This window comes from Macrotis lagotis, chromosome 8 (assembly GCF_037893015.1).
Source record: "Macrotis lagotis isolate mMagLag1 chromosome 8, bilby.v1.9.chrom.fasta, whole genome shotgun sequence".
Classification (NCBI taxonomy): Eukaryota; Metazoa; Chordata; class Mammalia; order Peramelemorphia; family Peramelidae; genus Macrotis; species Macrotis lagotis.
In genome coordinates this window covers 146,325,612-146,337,732 of record NC_133665.1, presented here as the reverse complement: position 1 = coordinate 146,337,732, position 12,121 = coordinate 146,325,612, and the positions used below count along the sequence as shown (strand labels likewise).

Here is a 12,121-nt window from a genome sequence, read left to right as displayed (position 1 = left end):
ATAGATCAAGTTTAATCATCTGACACATCAGTTTCCATTACTGCTAAAATCAGAGAATTTTCAATTAATTGATGATTTTTTTCCTGTAGATTTTTCTTCTTTTATTCTTTAATGGCATATCTAAATGAGACTTTTTATTTGACCTTTGAAAACATTTGTGTTAATAATATCCTGTTTTTTGAGGGAGGTTAACTATCTCTCAATCTTTTGTTCAAAAAACACATCCATTATTCCTTATTTTTTTTAAAAAATGAGTTTAGGAATATTGTCAATAATGTAATATCTTGGAAATAATGATGTATTGGAATAAAATTATTTTATTTTATATCTGTTGGATTTATTAGTTCTCACTCAAATTTTATGTTCAGGCAAATGAGATTATATTCAGAAGCTTCTTGAGGATTTGGTTCAAGTCGAAGATAGAAACTCAAAAGGTTGTTACTTTTTTATCATTTGAAGACTACATGACAGAATGGATAGAAAGCCCTGCTTGAAGTCAAGATCAGGGTTCAAGTCTTGACTATATGATTAAGCCTCTCACCCCAAGCAACTCTCTAAAACTAAGTTTTTGAATAGATATAGATCTGCACCTGTCCAGGAATTTCCTCACTGGGAATTCCCTGCACCAATAATCACACTTCTAGTTTCTGCATGTGTCATCTAAATTCTAAATCCCATTAGGGTCTACTCTTCTCTCAGGGTTCTCAATAATTTCATGAAATATTAACCTTGAATATTATTTATATTCAAACAAATGGTAATAAGATTTAATCCTCTTGCACATAGAAGCTTTTTTTGTAATTTTGAACTATTTTATTTGTTTTGAATTTTATAATTTTCCACCCAATCTTGCTTCCTTTCCCCACCCCCTACAGAAGGTAGTCTGTTAGTCATTACATTGTTTCCACGGTATGTATTGATCTAAGTTGAATGTAATAGGAGAGAAATCCTACCCTTAAGGAAGAAACATAAAGTATGAGATATAGCAGAATTATATAATAAGAACATTTTTTTGAAATTAAAGGTAATAATCTTTGGTCTTTGCTCAAACTCCATAAATCTTTCTCAGGATACAGATGATATTCTCCATCACAGATACCCCAAAATTGTGCCTGATTCTTGCCTTGTTGGTATGAGCAAGTCTATTAAAGTTTACTATCACTCACATCTTGCTGCTAGGGTGTACATTGTTCTTCTGGTTCTGCTCATCTTGCTCAGCATCAGTTCATGCAAATCCTTCCAAGCTTCCCTGAATTCCCATTCCTCCTGGTTTCTAATAGAACAATAGTGTTCCATGACATACATATACCACAGTTTACTAAGCCATTCCCCAATTGATGGACATCCCCTCAATTTCCAATTCTTTGCCACCACAAGCAGAGATGATATGAATATTTTTGTACAGGTGATGTTTCTACTCTTTTTCTTAATCTCTTCAGTGTATAGACCCTGTAGTGGTATTGCTAGTTCAAAGGGTATGCACATTTTTGTTGCCTTTGGGGCATAATTACAAATTGCTCTGGATAAGGGTTGGATGAGTTCACAGCTCCATCAACAATGTATTAGTGTCCCAGATTTCCCACATCCTTTCCAATATTGATCATTATCCTTTCTGGTCATTTTGGCTAGTCTGAGAGGTGTGAGGTGGTACCTCAGAGATATTTTAATTTGCATTTCTCTAATAAGTAGTGATTTAGAGCAATTTTTTCATGTGATTGTTTTGATTTCCTCATCTGTAAATTACCTTTGCATATACTTTGACCATTTATCAATTGAGGAATGACTTGTCTATTTTTTTAATTTAAATTTTTTAAATTTTACTCAGTTCTCTGTATATTTGTCAGAAATACTAGTCATAAAAATTGTTTCCCAAATGAATATATTTCTTTTGATCTTGGCTACAGTGGTTTTTGTCTGTGCAAAAATGTTTTAATTTAATGTAACCAAAATTGTCTAGTTTATTTTTAATGGTGTTCTCAGTCTCTTCCTTGGTCATAAACTGCTTCCCTTTCCATAGATCTGACAGGTAAACTATTCCTTGATCTCCTAGCTTGCTTATAATATTAGTTTTTATGTCTAGATTCTGCATCCATTTTGATCTTATCTTGGTATAAGATGTGAGGTGTTGGTCTAATCCAAATTTCCCAACAGTTTTTTATTGAAGAGAGATTTTTTTATCCCAATAGCTGAACTCTTTGGGTTTATCAAACAGCAGATTACTGTAATCAATTCCTGCTGTTGAACCTAGTCTATTCCACTGATCCATGACTCTATTTCTCAGCCAACACCAGACAATTTTGATGACTAATGCTTTGTAATATAATTTTAGATCTGGTAGGGCTAAGCCAACTTCTTCTGCACTTTTTTTCACTAAATCCCTGGAGAGTCTCTATTTTTTATTTCTCCATATGAATTTACTTAAAATTTTTTCTAACTCATTAAGTAATTTATTGAAATTTTGATTAATAGGTCACTAAATAAGTAGTTTAATTTTAGTATAATTGTCATTTTTATTATATTTGCTCGGCCTGTCCATGATTATTTTTTTTGCCCAGTTATTTAAATTTGATTTTGTGTGAGAATTGTTTTATAATTGTTTTCTAAACGTTTCTTAGGGGGCTGCCCAGTGGCACAGTGGATAAAGCACTGGTCCTGGAGTCAGGAGTACCTGAGTTCAAATCTGACCTCAGACATTTAATAATTACCTAGCTGTGTGGTCTTGGGCAAGCCACTTAACCCTATTTGCCTTGCAAAAAAATCTAAAAAAAGTTTCTTAGTCTGGTCCCAGGTATTTTTATATTTACATGGAAACTTTCATTAGAGAGAATGATGATAATTGAAATATTCATGGAGCAATTTGGTGGTACAATAGATAGAGCACTAGGCTTCAAGAAAAGAAGGTTCATTTCTATGAAACTCAGATAATACTTAAGTGATCCTGGGCACATCACTTAACCTTGTTTGTCTCAGTTTCCTCATTTGTAAAATGAACTGGAAAAGAAAATGTCAAAGCACTCCACTATCTTTGCTAAGAAAACCCTAAAATGGGGTCATAATGAACAGATATGACTAAAATGACTGAACAGCAATAACAATGAGATCATAATATTCCATAACTTTTTTTTAAATTGTAATTATTTTTTATTGGAAAACAAATATACAACTTGGAATGGATTTGAGGCAAATTGTGCCATAAGCAGATCTTTTTTAAATAAGTGGCTAAACAAAGTTTAAAAAGCAAGTAACAATAGAAGAAAATGTTTTCTGGTACAGGACCAGCAGTACAAAAAAATAGTGTACGAGTACCTGGATAATACACCCGTTTTGCAATAGTGCAACTTTAAGTACATATTGTTGACTGTCCATAGTCCACGCAGAGTTACAACTCCACACTTCAACAACAACATGCTGACAGCTCCTAAAGAAAACTACTTCTTTAAAAAAAAAAGAAAGGCATAACCCAGATGTTCCCTCATTTGACCAACTGATCTAAGTTTAGATGTGCAGAAGGGCTTAGATATATCCAGAGTAAGCCACATGCAACATAATTTTTACTTGATCAATTTTCCAAAATAAAGTTTCAGGACAATGACAGTAGATAAGGGGAAGAAAAACGTGGAGGAATGAAGTCCTAATTACTACACATGCATATCCTTTTGACAGTAGGGGGGAAAACCTTTTACAGATAAGTTACAAACAAAGAAAAGGCAAATAAACAATTTTGTACAAGAAATTTAACACATTCTGTACAATTTCTTCACTTTGCTGTCACCATTTGTACAAACTCTTCATAGTTTACTTGACCATCACCATCAATATCTGCTTCCCTGATCATTTCATCAACCTCTTCAACCTCTTCATCTGTTAACTTCTCTCCAAGGTTTTTCATCACATGGCGAAGTTCTGCTGCACTAATATAACCATTGCCATCCTTGTCAAACACACGGAATGCTTCTCTAATTTCTTCTTCACTGTCTGTGTCTTTCATTTTTCTTGCCATCATAGTCAGAAATTCTGGAAAGTCAATTGTGCCATTGCCATCAGCATCTACTTCATTAATCATATCCTGTAATTCAGCTTCTGTAGGGTTCTGCCCAAGTGACCTCATTACAGTTCCCAATTCCTTTGTTGTTATAGTACCATCTCCATCCTTGTCAAATAGTGAAAAGGCTTCTTTGAATTCTGCAGTCTGCTCTTCTGTCAGCTGATCAGCCATGCTGTTAGCGTTAGTGGCGCCCGAGCTGCGACCCAACAACCTCCACGCTCGGTGGCTGCGCTCGGACTCTATTCCATAACTTTTTAAAAACATTCTTTTTTCTTGGTTACTCTTTTTTCTTTTTCTTTTTAGGTTTTTGCAAGGCAAATGGGGTTAAGTGGGTCACCCAAGGCCACACAGCTAGGTAATTATTAAGTGTCAGAGGCCACATTTGAACTCAGGTACTCCTTACTCCAGGGCTGGCGTTCTATCCACTGCGCCACCTAGCCATCCCATTGGTTACTTTTAATTTGCCTTGTAACTATGAGATATCAAACTATCTAGTCAGCTAAATGAATTCCAGTTACTAAAATAACAACAAATTCATTTATTTGGATCCATTTTTGCTCTCCTCCATGTTACAATAGATTGACAAATGCTAGAGCCCCAGTTAAATATATTTTTTTCCGACAGAAAAAGTTGTTGAGGGTGGGTTGGGAATAGATGCAGAGGTCAGTCAGAAAGGACTGAGTAGTGTCAAAGGAAGCAAAATATGAGGGTAATGGGAAACATTGAGCAATTATCTCCAGGGGAAAAGTACGTGTAGACACATAAGATTTCAAGCACCCTGGGGTAAACTTTGTTCATTTTGTTCCATCTCTGCTGAATAACAAAATGAATGTTTTTGTACTTGCCACAAAATGTACTTTTGTTATTATTCACTTAATAGTGTATACAACAGGTTATTCATGTTTCTAGATGCCATTATGCCTCCAGTGAACCTCTAAATCTTGGAAGTATGCTTGCGTAATTCAGTCAATGACCATTCAACCCCTTCATTAACTTCTAGGATAGTTTTCCTGGTATGATATATTTCACTGTTTTTGACCCACCTACCTATTATATGATGTTCTGTTCCAAAAGATCCACAAGTAACCAGGGACAAATTAGAAAGGTGAAAGATTTTAGTTCATCATAATTATTTTAAAAAAGAAATACTAAATAATTGATGTGATGAATTTTCATGTCAATAGGTTAATAAAATATAACTGAACCAGAGACAATGGAAGATACCATACCATGCCCCAGAAACTTGAACCACCTGCTGAACTCCATGAAATGATTAAATAATAAAAGAAAAGGGTGTGTTGCAAGCAAAAATAGTTTGAGAAGTATAGATCCATTTGCATATAAATCTTGTATTTGTATCTACATAGCATAGTTTTATTCCCACTAAATTTTTGTAAAATTTTCATCAATAAAAATGGTAAAAAAAACCCTCTCAAATTGTAAGGGTCAAATTCAATTTCAGCATTCTTGTGCCACCTTGTACTTATTCATTACATTCTTTAAAGAAGTATCCAACCTTCCTTTAAAGCAGGAGTGGAAAATGTCTAGCCCATAGGCCATATAAGGCCCATGAAATCATTTGGTCTGTTGTTGCCACGGCAACCAGAGGCAGGACTTGAAAGTCAATAAATCTACCTAATTTACATGGGCAAATTAATTAAATGTTTGACCAAATATAGCAGGCTAAATTTTAAGTTGATAATTTTGTATGGCCCAGGAATGGTTCTTGACCAAAAAAAAAAGTTCCTCACCCCTGTTTTCAAGACTTTCAGGTCAAACTAATCCTCATGTAAAATGCTCACACACTGTCAAACAATGACCTCCAAATATTAATGAATTTTATTAATGAATCATTTCTCTTTGGGGATGAGTATTGGAATTAATTATTGTTGATTAGAATTTTTTTGTTGTAAGTAATATTAACAATCATAGTGATGCTGATAGAATATTAGCATGTATTCTTTTTCTAAATCTACCAACCGCAAAATCTTTGACACCTCAAAAACTTTACCAGTATTGCTATGTTGAGTTTGAGTTTTGTTCATTTGTTTTTAATCATACTTTTTCACTCTCGTGTATTTCTTGTGAAATATGTAAAAAATATGTATAATCTACTTGCTTCTGCTTTATATTTTTGTGCTATAGATAGATGATATGCAGTGGGGGAAAGGAGTACGAGAAATCCCATCATCGGTCTGCACTTTGCCTTGTAAACCTGGTCAAAGGAAAAAGACTCAGAAAGGAACACCCTGCTGTTGGACCTGTGAGCCATGTGACGGATATCAGTACCAATCTGATGAGATGACATGTCAGCATTGTCCATATGATAAGCGACCAAATGAGAATCGTACTGGCTGCCAGGCTATCCCCATTGTGAAACTTGAATGGCATTCACCTTGGGCAGTTATTCCTGTTTTCTTGGCGATGCTTGGAATTATTGCCACAATTTTTGTAATGGCTACCTTTATTCGTTACAATGACACTCCAATTGTCCGGGCTTCAGGAAGAGAGCTCAGTTATGTTCTGCTTACAGGAATATTTCTTTGCTACATAATTACCTTCTTAATGATTGCCAAACCTGATGTGGCAGTATGCTCTTTTCGGCGTGTATTCTTGGGTTTGGGCATGTGTATAAGCTATGCTGCTCTCTTGACTAAAACAAATCGCATCTATCGTATATTTGAGCAAGGCAAGAAATCAGTGACAGCACCAAGGCTAATAAGCCCAACATCACAGCTGGCAATCACCTCCAGTTTAATATCTGTGCAACTTCTAGGTGTTTTCATTTGGTTTGGGGTTGACCCACCCAATATTATTATAGATTATGATGAACACAAGACAATAAACCCTGATCAAGCCAGAGGAGTACTCAAATGTGACATTACAGATCTTCAAATCATTTGTTCCTTGGGGTATAGCATCCTACTCATGGTTACATGCACTGTCTATGCCATCAAGACTCGGGGTGTCCCAGAGAACTTTAATGAAGCCAAACCCATTGGATTCACTATGTATACCACTTGTATAGTATGGCTTGCCTTCATTCCAATATTTTTTGGCACTGCTCAGTCAGCTGAAAAGGTAAGTGAAAAAATATATATACATATATACATAAATAGGATAAAATGTCAAGTTATTGCATTTCTAATATATGTCATTGTTTTCTTTTTTCAAAATAAACTGGAATTTGATTAGGTGTATAAGGTAGATTATTTCTTTATTCAAGATAGAATTATAAGGAATGGCAAGCACTCTATCCATAACTTATTTATGTAGATGTAGACTTTACTGGGAATAAAGACTCTTCCTTTCATGTTGTGGATTTGTTATTAGTTGTGTTACTTTAGGCAAATCATTTAACTACTCTGGGTCTCAGTTTTCTCACCCATAAAATAAGAGATTTGGAAAGAGTGAACCCCTAAATCACTTTCAGTTCAAAATTTTCAGTTCATGGTTCTAGTAAGTGTTGAAGCCATTCTTTTCGATAATCTATATTTCATTCGTAATTTGTAGAAAAATACTTGACAGTTTACTATCTCCCCAACTGCAGAGATGTGTTTTAACTGAATCATTTGGATTGCAAGACAAACTTGACAGGTGTCAAAAGACACGAGTCTTCAGTTACTAAGTTCAGCACCAAGGACTGTAAATGGTTTCCAGGCAATGCATATTATTCGTAAAGAAGCTCATAGGAACTCCCTATAAAATATGTGCTCATAGAGCATAGTATATTTCTAACACAGTAGATTTCAATTCCACAATACATGTTTACTGACTGTGAAACTACCTTGAATTCCATTTCAATGCATCACATTCCATGACTGAAGTATAAGTATTATAAAATACAAGATGTGGCAGAGAAAGTAGACAATTTGTAAGGGAATAATAAGGATGAAAGAGTTTTTCTTCTCATAAGTATATTTTTTTCAAGTGGATTCTTCTTGAATATTTTATGTGTGAAGGTACTTTTTATCAATTAAATGCTATTGTAGTATAAAATTACCTTTTTTTATAAAGATATAATAAAGATGACTATGACTAATTATTTATATTTTAATTAGTCCTTGAAGAATATGGACAAAAGCAATCCTATTGACTTTTGACAAATATCACCCTCCTCTGTGACTTTTGGAAAATGGTCCTCTCTAGAGTCATCAGAGGCACTGATATTCTTCTGACATTTCATCCTATAACAGAATGTGTCTAGCCATATTTAGTCTTAAAGGCTTTTAGTGTTCCAGAAATGGAACCTACATGATGGCACACTAGTATAAATAGCTGGGAATTTTGCCGCAGAGAAGTAAATGATAGAATGATGGTTACGGAGAAGGTAATTTGAGGATCAGGGCCACCATCAGACTGAAAGATAGTTGGTCTAGTTGTGTGCAAATTTTCAATCACTTTAGACATTTTCACATCATATCTGTAGAGGTTTCCGTATAGACTATAATGTTGTAAATGGTTGATTGGTGCAATTAGAGGCAGCATGTTGCCAAATGGGAACAATGAAATCTTATATGCAAATCCACATACTCTAATATTAGGCATATGGCTTGAGATACAAAAGAGATCAATTAAAATAGCTCATAATGTACATGAAGCTATGGGATTTAAATTTTGTATAATGGAAAATGGCCAGATGCAGTGAATAGAATACAGCTGGAGGAATTCAGCTACTCTATCATTCTACAGATTTGCAATTCAGTTTTATTTGAATTTTGACAGTTAAAAGCTTTTAAATGAAGAGTTCTATTGTAACAAAAAGGTATTAAGTAGTAAGTTATGCAATAACTAATTATTCTTTCAGGTATCAAATTGGTTTTGATTAAACCACCCAAATCTTTGGCAACCTTTATGCATTCATTTCTCGATGATGATGCAGAAGCCTAAGCAAAATATATTATCTGCTTCCAGAATTTTCAAACCAGGTGTAAATCTCTCACTTTTTTAGACCAAGGGAGTATATCCATGTCCTGGCCACACTGAAGTGCCCATATAGATAGGGGCAACTAGGTGACATAGTAGATAGAGCACTGGCCATGGAGTCAGGAGGACCTGAATTCAAATCTAGACTCAGACATTTAATAAGTCCCTAGCTGTGTGACCTTGGGCAAGTCATTTAACGCCATTTTCTTAAATAAATTAAAAAAATTAAAAATATGAAAAAGTGCCCAAATAGAGTCCATGATATATAGTCCAGAACAGGAAAATGATTATGGGTGAGGAAAATGTGATTGACCAGCCACAATCCCAAAGGCTATCCTTGATATATCTATTATGAATATTTAATAATCATTTTTACAGATAAAAAGAAGTTATGATGTGACCAAAGTTATATGACAGTTAATAAATACCAGAGACAGAACTCTAACTGGAATCTTCAGATTCCAAATTTAGTGTTCATATCATTGTATTATTTTTACCTTCCATGGGGAAGTCCACAAAAGTTTGTGTATAATCTGATGACAATTTTTATCTGTGCAAAGATCAGGAAAAATCCAGAATACTAGTTTTCTTTTTGCTGCTGTGACAAATTTTACATGTCCCAGAAGAGAAAAGAAGAGACAGATTTCTATTACTGATCTTTGTCTGGGGTGGTGTTGAAAACAAGGGTTGAGAATAGCAGTTCCTCTGTTATATAGTTATGTTTTCCCCTTCATTTCTTGTTAATGAGCAATCTTTGAAGTAGTGGTGACAGGAAAGAAGATGTCTCTTTCTACTGACTATCTCTGACCACAAAATAAAAATGTCAATTTAATGTAAAACAAGACTGACAAGTATTTCATCAACTTCTGTTGTGACTTTTCCTTACCTGAAATAGGAGAGAAGGGTCAACCTCTCAAAAGAAAGTTATTCATTCCTTCCTCATGAAGACATTGTCAGAATTCATTTGGTAGTCTTCTTTTAAGTAATTTGTAATTCTTAGAGCCACATGATGAAATTGTTTATAGAACTGTTCATCCCTACCTACTTTTACTTCTAATCCATTCACATGCTTGAATGCACTGTTCATCCTAATTTAATTTAGTCATTTTGTTGTTTACTATTGTCTGCTGTAAAATTAAGCAAGTGGCAGTTGTTTAATCTTTTTGAGCCTAATGAAAACTAGGAATATGGACTTTCCTCTAGGTTTTACAGTGGAAGAAGGATGACTTACTCAAACTTTTCATTTCATAAATGAATTAAAAGCAATTTAGATCCCACTACATTCATTCTCTATTAGTTTATAGTTCTATTAATTCATACTTCCATTAGTTAATATCTCCATCAGTTCTCAAGAACTGCGTTTGTTTTTCTATGTCTGTAAAGTTCTTTGGTAATAAGAACTGAGACATAGTTATCATTCTATCATGTTATTTGCAGATAGGTGATTAATAGAAATAATTCAAATGAATAGTTGTTGAAACAAAGAAAAAAGTTCAAATAGCAATTGATACAATATATATCAAGTAAGACTTCTATCTTTGAAGAGTTAAACAAGCTTTTATGGAATCCAGGTATTTTGTTTGATTCAGAATATCATTGTAAATGAGAATTGTTCCTTGCCTTCCTCTGTTCTCTATTGTCTTCTCTCTCAACTTTCTTTTGATGTAATAAAAGTAGGAGAGTTTCATTTTGGTTGAAGAATGACTGGGGGAAATATATGTAATTCTAGAGAAGGTTTTCATGTGAAGTCATGTAGAGTGGTTTGTTAATGGGCATATGTAGGGTTTATTGAAACTTTGTTGTGACCATTTGGAGTTGTTTATTTTTCTGCTAGGTACAAATTCATTCTTTTGCTTCTTGCTATTTGATTACTATAGTATCTGAATTCCATTCTGATTCTCTATAACAGCAGCACCCTCCCAACCCTCATCATATCAATCTTTGCATTTGGTAGCTCTTACTAGTGAGATACATATATAGATAGATAGATAGATAGATAGATAGATAGATAGATAGATAGATAGATAGATAGATAGATAGATTTAGTTTTTGCAAGGCAATGGGGTTAAGTGGCTTGCCCAAGGCCACACAGCTAGGTAATTATTAAGTGTCTGAGGCCGGATTTGAACTCAGGTACTCCTGACTCCAGGGCCAGTGTTCTATCCACTGCACCACCTAGCCACCCCATGGTGCTATATTTGATAATATGATGGTACCCTCACCATCTTAGTCTCTCCGCTTACAATTTACATCTGGGATGTTCAGTTGATTTCTTGTGCAGGAAATTAGGGACTTCATCAGTTTAAGTCCCTAAGGCAAAAATAACTTTCAGGAACTAAAATTCAATCTATGTGTAAAGCAAAACTAAGAAAGAAATCTAATAAGTTACAGAAGATTTCTAATTTTTCCCCATGGGTGATGCATGTTATGTTGACCCAGCTAAGGTGTGGTTTTTGTAAAGACAAAGGAAGGACTAGCAAACAAGAGAATATTAAGAAGTTGCTGTCCTAAGTGAAAGTTTAAATTGAACTAGTGGGTTTCAGCTAAGGATTAAGAATTATCAAGTAGGGGCAGATAGGTGGTGCAGTCGATAGAGCACTGGCCCTGGAGTCAGGAGGACCTGAGTTCAAATGTGACCTCAGACACTTAATAATTCCCTAGCTGTGTGGCCTTGGGCAAGCCACTTAACCCCATTTACCTTGCAAAAAAAACACCCAAAATTATCAATGAATCTGTGAACTATGCTTCTCTTTTCCCCACATAAATATAAAAATGTAATGAGTGAGATAAAACTCAACTCAAAGTAAAATATTATCAAATAAGAATGTTAATAATTGTCATCATTCAATTCTTAGATACCTATTTTTGTTATATACTTAATATCTAGTTGAGGCCTTGGTAAACAGCAGATAAATAAATATCTACTGAATAAATTAATGAACCTTAATAGGGATGATAAGAGCTAGTATTTATCTGAAGATAGAAGATAGATAGATGATAAAGAGACAAATAGAGCACTTATATAGAGAATGCCTATGATGTGCTAGGAAGTGTTATGGTTGGCATATATTTGCTCATTTGATCTTCAAAGCAAACTGTTTAAGAAGGGTTTACCTCTGACATGTCATCTTATACTCCAAAGGAGAGCAG

The 12,121-nt window shown here is 34.4% G+C and overlaps 2 protein-coding genes across 4 annotated transcripts in view; one reads left to right on the top strand and one right to left on the bottom strand.

Moving 5' to 3' along the window:
- GRM7 (glutamate metabotropic receptor 7) overlaps window positions 1-12,121 on the top strand; it is a 1,085,204-nt gene that overhangs the window by 823,587 nt on the left and 249,496 nt on the right. For all 3 annotated transcript variants that reach the window (XM_074196076.1, XM_074196078.1, XM_074196077.1), the window contains one exon: window positions 6,191-7,126. In XM_074196076.1, the coding sequence (XP_074052177.1) occupies window positions 6,191-7,126 (936 nt within the window). The remainder of the gene's footprint in view (window positions 1-6,190; window positions 7,127-12,121) is intronic.
- On the bottom strand, window positions 3,118-4,278 carry LOC141494992 (calmodulin-alpha-like). The gene has a single exon (XM_074196075.1). The coding sequence runs from the start codon at window positions 4,214-4,216 to the stop codon at window positions 3,758-3,760; it is 459 nt and encodes a 152-aa protein (XP_074052176.1). The 5' UTR covers window positions 4,217-4,278; the 3' UTR covers window positions 3,118-3,757.